This window comes from Columba livia, chromosome 4 (genome assembly GCF_036013475.1).
Source record: "Columba livia isolate bColLiv1 breed racing homer chromosome 4, bColLiv1.pat.W.v2, whole genome shotgun sequence".
In the NCBI taxonomy this organism is placed as follows: Eukaryota; Metazoa; Chordata; class Aves; order Columbiformes; family Columbidae; genus Columba; species Columba livia.
In genome coordinates, this window is record NC_088605.1 from 53,047,579 (window position 1) to 53,058,499 (window position 10,921).

General features: G+C 57.7%; 1 protein-coding gene across 1 annotated transcript; it reads left to right on the forward strand.

Annotated features, from left to right (window-relative positions):
- The first annotated feature begins 5,624 nt into the window (after positions 1-5,624).
- On the forward strand, positions 5,625-10,420 carry PRDM8 (PR/SET domain 8). Its single transcript, XM_065061697.1, has 4 exons — positions 5,625-5,862; positions 7,409-7,629; positions 7,906-8,137; positions 8,363-10,420. Exons 2-4 carry the CDS (start codon positions 7,411-7,413, stop codon positions 9,766-9,768), a joined length of 1,857 nt encoding a protein of 618 aa, XP_064917769.1. The 5' UTR covers positions 5,625-5,862; positions 7,409-7,410; the 3' UTR covers positions 9,769-10,420.
- Positions 10,421-10,921: the final 501 nt, after the last annotated feature.

The window sequence follows — 10,921 nt, forward strand, 5'->3', positions numbered from 1 at the left end:
CCAGCTGGAACCGGTGTCCCCACTGCTGCTGCCTGCAGCGGGTGACTTTCGGGATTTGTCGTTCAAATATATTTAGCTGAGTGCGGGCGGGGCGGGGGGTGTTCCCTTCCTGCCGGCTGAAAGTCAAGTTCAGTGCAGGTTTTCTGGGCTAGGATGCTTTCGGGGTGGGGTGCAGGGGTGTCGATACCAGAGATATCATTAAAAAAAAAAAAAGCAAAGCTCTGGTTGCATGAGATCAGCCGCCTATGCACGAGCGTGACACAGATCACTTTGCTACTCTTCCCATTTTTTTTTGTCGACCTCTTTATGTTTCAATTGAAAACCAATTAAATGTTTCTATAAATCTGTTAGCATCCCTTTTACGTGGGGCCCTCTGATGCCTGCTATATTGCCCTTTAGATGCCTCTTCCTTTTTTTGTTTTACAATTGTTGTATCAATATAATGCTTCCTTTCTTTCTCTGTCTCTATAGATACAGATATACAAGGCAAACTAAAGGTTTCGTCTGCTATTCAGTGCCTCCTCATTTGTCCCGGAGCTGTAACAGTGGTGTCCTTTCTCTTCTGGACGCTTTTCCTTGCTTCTGAAGCAGCAGTTATGGGAGAAGCAGATGGCTACTGATTGGGTGAGCTTTGTGGCTTTAATACTGAATACTTTATGGAAAAGGACTTTATCATGCTTGGTTGGTCAGAGGAACAACGGGGTGAGATTTATGACTAGAGAAAATAAATCTTTTTAAGTTTCAGGCTCCTTCACACACCCCATATCAAGTCGCTGTAGCAGAGCAAATACTGAAATCCTCTGCATCTTTCTTTTTTTCCTTCCCTCCCCCTCTGTCTGTCTTTCCTTTCACTGCTCTCCCCACCCCCTCTCCATCAGAGTTAGTAAACCTCTGCAGACTTCAGGGAGTGTCATTCATTGAAGCAGCAGAGGCCTTCACAGCCCCACAGGCTACACCAAGAAGGAAAAGACCATCCCCAGATGCAGATAATCTACCACAGGGGAATATGCTGGGCAGTGAGCTCCTGTAAAGGCATGTGCATATGTAACCCGTAAGGGTCCTGGTGGGACTTTTGAGTGATGTCCTCATAAACCCGAGAATGTCAAGGTTGTGTGGTCACCAAAGATAGCCTGGGTTGGGCTGCTCACTGCAGAGCCCACATCTCCCAAAGGACAGGTAGCCAAGCACTGCCCAACTCCACTGCACCCCACACTGGGCAGGCTAGAGGCTCTGGGATCCCTTCTACGCTAGGGAATGGCTTTCTGCACTGTCTCCCAGGGCCCTCTGAGGAGGGTCGGTCCTCATCACCAGCTGTGGCGTTGGCCATCAAGCCTGAGTTTCTGCATGGTCTCACACCTAAGCTGAAGGATGACCAAGGACCAGGGTGAAGTCCTGCCCCAGCGTGGAGTGCTGGTAGTGGCACACAGGGACTGAAAGGCCCAAGGGCATACCAGAGGCAGAAGCAGACTTCAGTCCTAGAGGGATTCCCCTTTTCCTTTCTCTCTCTTTCTGGTCCCTTATAGCCCATAACATCTTGTATCAGGCTGTTAAACATTTTAAGGAAGTTAAAGCTAGGTGAAAGCTTTACAGGTATTAAACAAACCTTGCTGGTACTTTCCGGTCAAATAAGGAGGAAAAATAGCAAGCCACAGTTGAGAAAAATAATGTTGAGATAGAAACTCAAAAGTGATTTGGGGCTATATATTAATCAGCTAACTAACCAATCTATATTACACTTTGTTTGTTTTTTCTGGCCAGTTAAAAAAAAAAAAAAAATAAAAAATCTGTGACTCTTCAGTGAATCTACAAATTAATATTTCAAAATAGTTTCCGTGTTTCCTTGGAAAGAATTATAAGGAAAGTTCAAGCACAGTCAAAGGATGAAGAAATAGCTGAGGTGCTTACAGCATCTCTGAGCCATGAGGAAATGAGTGGGGAAGGGATGCTGAGTCCTGCTATGGCTGCCTGTGGCTCCTTGGGGAGCAGAAGTGTTTGCTCCTTCTTGAGGTGAACCATAACCAAAGCTGGAGTATAGCAAAAGGGGCTTTACAATTTTGGAGTGTAGTGGTGACATAACCCGGGAGTCCCAGGTGCTCCTGTAAACATCAGTGAGTTGCTGCTGAAGGGCCAGTGGAAATGGGAAGGTACAGGGGACTGCAGGTTTGCTCGAGAGCTGTGCTGGAAACAAGATGGGACAGCTATTGCTGGTGCACGTTGGCCATGGTGAGGGTCTGGTAGGACGGAAGTGTCCTGGCTGGTTGTGGGGCTGAGGAGTCTCAGAAGGATCCCACTGCCTGTTTGGAAGGATTACCACAGTGAGAAATACCTCTTCTCCATGGTGCTGTTTGTTGATCTGCAGTATGGTGGTGGTGCTGCTGACAGGACCTCCCAAAGAAAGGCACCATCCACAAGCCTGGTAACAGTTAAATGTGGAAAGGATGATTTGTAATTCACCTGAGGCCCTGATTTATTTCCATTACAGAGGCCTAGCTTCTGTGTTTTTCTCAGGGGAAGGGAACAGTTCTGCTTGCATTTCTTCAAACACCAGGAAAGCTTGTGGCATGCTCCACATTTTATTTTCCTCCTTGCATGCTTCCCCTTGAGGACCACAGGCTAGACCTGCCTCTGACAGCAGCAGGCAGAGATGGCAGCAAGGCAGCTTTAGGCATCTCTTTGTCCCTCATCCCCACAGTCCTCTGGCACCACTTGGATGATCGTGGTTGGGCTTGTGCGCTTCTGGGAACCTGTCTGTTTTCTCAGTGGTTGTATTTCATGGGTCACTTTACAGTAGAGTCACCTATGAGTGTCTCTTGGTCATGTCTATGTCTCCTCAGAGAAGTAGTCACACATCCGTAGGTCTGGCATGTTCTCCTCATTGTGTCCCAGCTTTGAGGAAGCATTTGTCAAGGGATTCAGGAGTTTGTTTGAGCACAGGTTGTGCCGCCTTACCTGGCCTCTTTCCCCCTCACCTTCTTGAGTTAAATTCAGGGAGGAAAGAGAAGGGTCCTCCAGCAGAGTCAGGAGGGTGCATTGACATCCTCAGGTAGACAGATCCGCCATCCTTCGCAGCCATCCCCATGGTAACTCACTATGGGGAGAAAACTGGCACTTCCCTCTGAGAGGTTTAGATGAGGCCAAGCATCACTGAGATGGCCAAGCATCACCACCCCGGCGGCTCTGTGACCCTCATAGCCATCCCATCCTTTAATCAGAGTCCTGGCTGGGGAGCAGCAAAGCTCGGGTCTCCACCCCTGGGACTGGCAGCCACCGATCTCCGCGTGTCTGTGGGACTCTGGCTTGCCTGCCCAGCCCCCTCTGAGCAAAAGCCCCGCGGCAGGGGCTCTGGGGCCGGTCCTGTCCCGGCTGCTGCGAGGGACTTTTTTTCCCCAGGAACTGTTTGTCGGCGGATGCCTCCGCACCGGGCCGGTGCCGTCGGGGGGCATCGGAGGCGCCTGGTGCTGAGGGGCCGAGGCTGGGCTTTTAGGGAGCTGGAAGCACCAGGGAGGCAGCGTTGTGCGAGTCGCTGCTGGGGGATCCGTGGGAAGTCGGCTGGAGCTGTTTTAGCCTGGGTCACTCTTGGCTCTCCACGGGAGGTTTTCTGAAAGAATTAACGTATGTAAGGTGCATATATTTAATGAGGTATTTTAAATGCGTTTTATAGAAGGCAGCAGGCAGCGTTAGTCCGGCATCGCAGGGCTGGCAGTGCACCTGTGGACACCCGGAGGCCTCGCTGGGCTGCGGCCAGGGCTGGTGGCCGGGGAGCCGTTCTCTCCCCACTCAGAGCCGGGCAGAGCCGAGTCGAGCCCCCTTCGCCCTTCCTGGGGCCCCGGCCCGCCTGGCCGAACCAGCGGGGCTGGAGCCGGATCGGGCCCGGGCGCGCCATAGCCGTTTCCCAAACCTGCAAAATCCGAAGTGCGGCTTTTCAGTGAGCCGGGATGCGGCTACGTAGACTTTCACGTCGCCTGCTTTGCACAGCGGACTTTCCAGCGCCACAGACAATGGCACTGGGCATTTCTAGGGATTCGGAGTCGGTTTTGTTTTGCTGTGGTCGCTCCCCGGTCGTGATTCCAGGAAGCATAAACTTAAAAGAAAGAATCCGTGTACGTAAAAGTGCTGTTTTGCGGGGCTGAGCCGACGCTCTCGACTGGATTTCACTTTTACGGTAGCATCCGAGTATGAATAAATGCTCATAAATGCCTCTACGGTCCGTTTTAGTGTCGGGGAATTTCGGTATCCGACATAATGCCGAAGCAATTTCGAGATGGTTCATGTACCGTGGTGTCCCTTAAAATGTTCGTGAATAAAAATAACGCGTAGATTTTCTTTCCCCCCTACTAATGACAATCATTCGGACAATTTATATCACATACCAAGAGCCGCAGTGTTAAAAATAAAATTTAAAAGAGAGAGAGGAAAAAAGAGGAAAAGGGAAAAAAACCCTTTGACGCAGAAATTGAGATCCGAAATTTTACGGACTCCCATATTTTTAATATTATTACAATCTCCGTTTTAGGATACACTGTGTTTTGTCGAATTAATAAGATAAATGTTGAAAGCATATTATATGCAGCTCTTAATCCTAATGCAAGGAAAATCGTAATTATGTAGAGGATAAGTGAATTTGAAAGCCAAACATCAGCCCACTCTCTGATTGCAAACAACGCTTCGTTCGCCTCTAGAAAGCGCTTTGTCTCTTCTTTTGTTTAGTTTACTGGTGGGGGTTAAATTTTATTTTTATTTTTTTCTTTAATCTGCTTTGTGTCTGAAATGACGGCGAAAATGAAGGAACCGGTAAACACTTGTCCGTGTGGTAAAAACCTCATTTTGGCACAGAGCATCTGCGGATGCTCTTGCTTACCAAATACGCGTGCGTATCGATTAATACACGAGCTCCGCGTGTGCAGGTGTGTGAGCGTGTGCTTTGCCCCCGCGCACCGGGAGGCAAAAGAGACCCCTAGACTTCTTCCGAGCTCGGGGAAAGCCGAGGTCTCCGGTCGGCAGAAGCACCCGGGCCAGAGCAGCCCCGTCGGCGGCTCTCTCCGCTCCGGATCGCGTAGAGACAGCGGCCCCGGGAAAGCTTCGGCGGAGGCGGCGGGGAGACCCAGGACCGCCCGCTCCCGGTGACCGGTCGCACGTCGGGCCTCCGCCGGGCGCTTTCCCTATCTCAGCCGCCCAGAACAGTCATCTCTAAGGAGCAAGGCGGACGTTTAATCCGCCTCTGCACAGGCACTCCTGCCTGCCTTTATCCTGGCGAGGAGGGATTTTATTCGCGTGTCTGAGCTACCCCCTGGCTTGCAGGTGAGAGAGCAGAGGGGTAAGGCGGCCGCCGGCATCCCGGCGTCGGTCGGAGGCGTCCATGGGCCCCCCGCTCGCTGCCCCACAGCCCCTGCCAGGCAGGGCAGGAGCGGTGGACTCGAAATCCGCACGCTGCCACGGACGGGGCCGGTGGGAGGATGAGCCCATGCCACCCCGGCCTCTCGCCCTGTCCTGCAGGTGCCCCGTGGCGGTGGAGCCAGGTGAGAGGCGGGCGGGCAGCAGGCAGCGAGCAGGCAGCCCCCGAAGGGGTTAAAGGGAGGGGACGTGGGCTGTCACGCGTCATTGGGCAGATTATGTGCAGCAAACAAAAAGTGTGTGTCTGTGTGCCAGTCACTCACTGCATCGGGTCCATCTGCACCGCTCGACTCCCCGGCCTCCTCCCCGCCTCGCCCGCCCGCTCCCCCTCCACCGCCCGCGCCCCGGTCCCCGGTCCGCCGCCTGCCCGGCCATGGAGCGGCACTGATACAATAGCGCCGGGGGCAGCGGAGGCAGGAGCCCGTCTTTGTGCCACTTGTCGGGGCGAGGATTATATTCCCACTCTCCCTGGTGAGTACCCGCGGAGGGGCCCCTTCATCCCCCAGCGCCTCCGTCGCCGGGCCCAGCGCCCGGCCAGGGGAAGCCGCGCCGAGCCGGCGGGGTAGCCCCGGAGAAGGGAACAATGCCGGGAGATGGCCGTGCCGGGGGCCTGGGCGCGGCGGCCCTGACCGGTTGCTGTGCCCAGCGCCTCCGGGAGTGGCTCCGGCGTCGCCCGGCCCGGACAAAGGGTGGACGGGGAAAAGCAGAGCCGCAGGGCCGGGGAGGACCTACTGAGACCAAGGGATGCGGGGCCATGGGGAGCCGTGCGGGGCCCGGCGAGAGCGGGTGGAAAGTTTGGCGGGGGACGCTTGCTGCCATTTGTTTCGTTTGGCGAAATAATCCCTTCGGGGATGGGATGCGCAGGGCAGCACCGTAACGACGAGGGCGGCGAGTAGACAGCGAAAGCGCCCTTCCCCGGGCCCTCGTTCCCGGGGATGGACTGGGACTCGCCGCCGCCCGCTCCTCCGTTTCGGGAGCCGAAGTTCCCGCGGGCGCCGGGAACCCAGTTGTCTCCCGAAAGTGGGGGAAAGCGCGGCTCGGCGGGGCCGTGCCCGGTGCGGGCGTCTTCGGGTGTAAATAGGTGCACCGAGAGGAACAGAGATTTATTCCTGAGCCAAGCCAAATGAATTATTTCGATGCCAGATGGGGTGGCGGGAAAGCAGCCGTAAACTAGTCAGGTCGGAAAGGGAAAGGGCACCCTCAGCCCTGCGCTCAGCTCCTTCCCCAATCTCGGCAACGCCGTGCGCGGCGGGATGCGCGGGCGGCCCGGCGGCCGCCGTCCCGCTGCCGGCACCCTGCCCGCCTCGCCTCCGCCTGCATCCGTCCCTCGCAGAACACTGGAGCGGAGGCTCACCCTCTCCATAAATAAGCGTGTCGAGGTAAAAATAATTACCTCTGCTTGCTGCTTTTAATTAAAGTCTCGGAGGGAAAGTGCTGGATTATGGTAATGAGCAGACATACGTTCCCTCTTGTAGAGTGGAGCGGGAGGTGAGCTGACATGCAATCAGCGACAATGACAAGCCACTTGAAATCCATTCGCTCTGCTTCTCTGTCACAGCCCGGAGACGGGCCCAGCTCCCCTCTTGCAGGGGCCCCGGTGCCCGGGGACCGGCCCGGGAGCCCCTAGTCTCGGGCGGAGGCCCGCAGACGGCTGCCCCTTTTTGTCCACCTCCTGCCCGCGATCGGATCCTGCTGCTGGGTTTTCCGTCCCTGAGCCTGCATGGTTGCTGCCCGGAGCTGGCTTTCGTCGAGGTCGCAGCCGGGCTTGCTAATAAATAAATCATCGCGACAGCTTCCCCGCACCTCGCCTCCCGCTCACGGAGCTCCTCGCCTTTATTTTTTCCAGAACGGTGAAAGCCTGGTTCTTTTATGATTACCAATTTTTTCATTTCTTTTGGTTTGGTTTGGTTTGGTTTTTTTTGTTCCCCGGCGGGTCGCGGCCTCATCTCCTCGCAGCGCTGCGGCGAAGCCCTGCCACGATGTAACGTGTTCTCTCTGTCCCTCTCTCCTCCCGCAGACATGGAAGGCGCCGGCGTCCAGAGGGGAATATGGGATGGGGACGCCAAGACGGTCCAGCAGTGCTTGACTGACATTTTCACCAGCGTTTACACCACCTGCGACATTCCGGAAAATGCCATTTTCGGCCCCTGTGTCCTGAGCCACACGTCCCTGTACGACAGCATTGCCTTCATCGCCCTCAAGTCCACTGACAAGCGCACCGTCCCCTACATATTTCGGGTAAGAGCCGCACGTATGCCGGGTAAAGCATTTCGCCCCGCAGCCGGGGAGCCCGCCTGGCCCGCCGCCGCCGGTCGCCCCGACGGCCGGTGCCCGAGCACATCCCCGCCGCGGAGCGCCTCCCTGTCGGGGCGCCCGCTACTTGCTACGGCCCCGCTGAGCCGGGCGGGACCCTCCGCCGCCGGCGTGCTTTCTCCCGCCGTTCCTGCCGGCTGCTCGGTGCTGCTCAACCCCATCCCGTCCGTCCATGCGGGTTTATTAAAGTGGAGTTTGCAGGTGGACACGTCGGCAGCCAACGGCTCATCGGAGGGACTGATGTGGCTGCGGCTGGTGCAGTCGGCGCGGGAGAGGGAGGAGCAGAACCTGGAGGCCTACATCAAGAGCGGGCAACTCTTCTACCGCTCCCTGCGCCGCATCGCCAAGGACGAGGAGCTGCTGGTGTGGTACGGCAAGGAGCTCACGGAGCTGCTGTTGCTCAGCCCGGCCCGGGCCACCGCCCGTAGCAACGGTGGGTGCCCCGCGCGGCCGCCCCGCGTCCCTTTCCCACGGCCCCGGGTGACCAGGGGCCGCCGTGGCGGGGTGGAGAAGGGAGGCTGCGCGGGGAGCCCCGCCCGGTATGATGGGGAGAGGCGGCCGGCATCGGGACACCTCCCCCCGCACCTTAATCTCCCGAGGGAGCCTCGTTGCCGGCCCTGGCTGACCGGTGCTCCCGTGTCTGTGTGTCCGGCCGCAGGCTCGGCGCCCTTCGCCTGCCCCGAGTGCAGCCAGCGCTTCCAGTTCGAGCTGCCCTTTGCCGCCCATCTCCGGTTCCGCTGCCCCAAGAGGCTGCACGGCACCGACACCGGCCCCGCCGCCGAGGCTCCCGGCAGCAAGGACGGCGCCGGCAAAGAGCAGGAGACCGGCAAATACTGCAAGCCTGGCGGGCCGCTCCACCACCCTTTCTCCGTCGCCGACGGCGGCAGCGCCGCCGCCGGCACCAAGCCCTCCACGGACTTCCACAACCTGGCGCGGGAGCTGGAAAACTCCCGCGGCGGCCACGGCGGGTCCCCGGGGCGACCGGCGCCCTCCGACGGCGTCCCCGAGGCGTCGGCCGGGAAAGCGAAGCGCCGGTACCCCGAGGAGGAGGAGCGGGGCCCCGGGGCGGGGTTGCGGGGCCGCTTCCCGTCGGAGCGGCCGGGGCTGCCCTCGGCGCCCAAGGAGGAGCCGGTGTGCGCCCCGCAGCAGCAGTACCGGGCGGCAGGCTCCTACTGCGGCTTGGAGGAGGGCGGCCGCCTCTTCACGCCGCCCAGCCCGGAGACGGGGGAGGCCAAGCGCAGCGCCTTCGTGGAGGTGAAAAAGGCGGCCCGTGGTCCTGAGCCCGACGGCGGCACCGAGGAGGGCCAGGAACGCTCCTCCCCTACCACCCCGGGGGCGAGCGGTGGGGAACCGGGGCTGTGCCCGCGGGGCGGCCCCGGGGGCCCGCTGGCCGCCCGCCTGGAGGGGGGCAGCCCGGCTCGGGGCAGCGCCTTCACCACTGTGCCGCAGCTGGGGAGCGGCGGCGGCCCCAGCGGTCCGGGCGGCGGAGCGGAGGAGAGGAAGAGCGCCTTCTCCCAGCCCGCCCGCTCCTTTCCCCACGTCCCGCCGCTGGTGCTGGGCCAGAAGCTGGGCGGCCTGGGCGAGCCATGTCCTGACGGCGCTGCCGCCCCCGCCCGTCTCTACGCCACCGAGGCGCTGGCCGTCAAGCTGCCGGGCGGCGGGGAGGCAGCGAGCGGCGGGGGTGGCGGCGGCGGCGGTGGGGGACTGCCCAAGCAGAGCCCATTCCTCTACGCCACCGCCTTCTGGCCCAAGAGCTCGGCGGCGGCGGCGGTAGCGGCGGCGGCGGCGGGGCCGCTGCAGCTGCAGCTGCCGTCGGCGCTGACGCTGCTGCCGCCGTCGTTCACCTCGCTGTGCCTGCCGGCCCAGAACTGGTGCGCCAAGTGCAACGCCTCTTTCCGTATGACCTCGGACCTGGTCTACCACATGCGCTCCCATCACAAGAAGGAGTACGCGCTGGAGCCCCTCGTCAAGCGGCGCCGCGAGGAGAAGCTCAAGTGCCCCATCTGCAACGAGTCCTTCCGCGAGCGCCACCACCTCTCCCGCCACATGACCTCGCACAATTAGCGGGGACCTCCCTTCTCACCCCACCCCGGGGACACCCTGCCCGACCCCCCGCGGAGGGCAGCGGCCGCCCGTCGCTTTCTTTCCTTTCCTTTGATGCACGCATTTTCACTTTCCGGGGAGGGGAGGGGGAGTGGCGGAGAGGACAGCGGGGGAGAAGAGGAAGAGAAGAAGACGAAAAATAGGAAGGAAGAAAAAAAAAAATAAAAGCACTGGGGAAAAAAAAAAAGGAAATTACTTACAAAAAATACATTTTTTAAAATGTCATATATTGCAACATATTGATGCATTTGTCATACGTTTCTACTTAAATTATTAAGCACTTATGGTTTAGATGTAATAATAATTATATGTGGGGGTAAATTTTTATTTTAGATATAAAGCTAAAGGCGAGGAGGAGCGTGGCGGGGGCGGCGGGCCGGGGAACTCTGCATGCACCGGGCACCTCCCGCCTGCCCGGTCCCCACCGCCCACGGCCCGCCTCCCTTTTACTACAGAGTGTCACTTGGTGCCCGTGAAATGATGTCTCAATAGTTATGTGTTACCTTTCCTTTGTTTTTGTTTTTATTTTTTTTCTCCAAAAGATTTATTAAACTTTATAGTTTATCTGGGTATGTTGGATGCTTTGACAATAAATGACTTTATTTTCTTCAAAGCACCTGGACGTTAATCATACCGGGGAGCAGGGGGAGCGGTGGGGGGCCGGGTGGCCCCGCGGCTGCAGGGCAGGGGCAGTGCCACCCTCCGGGCCACATCCTCCTTCCTTCCTGCCTGCCTGCCTTCCTCGGTTCTGTACCGTGTTTTATTCACCGTTTATTTCTCTATCTCTTTTTCATCTCATCCTTCCCTTCATTTTGTCTTCCTTTCAGTGTTGTTTTGTTGTTGTTGTTTTTGTTTTGTGAGTTTGTTTTGTTTTGGTTTTTATTTGTTTTGTTTTTAAATTTTCCTTCCTTCCTTCCTTCCTTCCTTCCTTCCTTCCTTCCTTCCTTCCTTCCTTCCTTCCTTCCTTCCTTCCTCTTCTTTCTCTCCTCCATTTTTCTGTCTCTCACTTTTCCCTTTCCTCTATTTCTTCCTTTTCTTTTTCCTTTTCCTTAACAGCCCTTCTCAGGCCTGCTCTTGCTCCCCCGCACACTCCTATCTTTGCTCCACATACCCA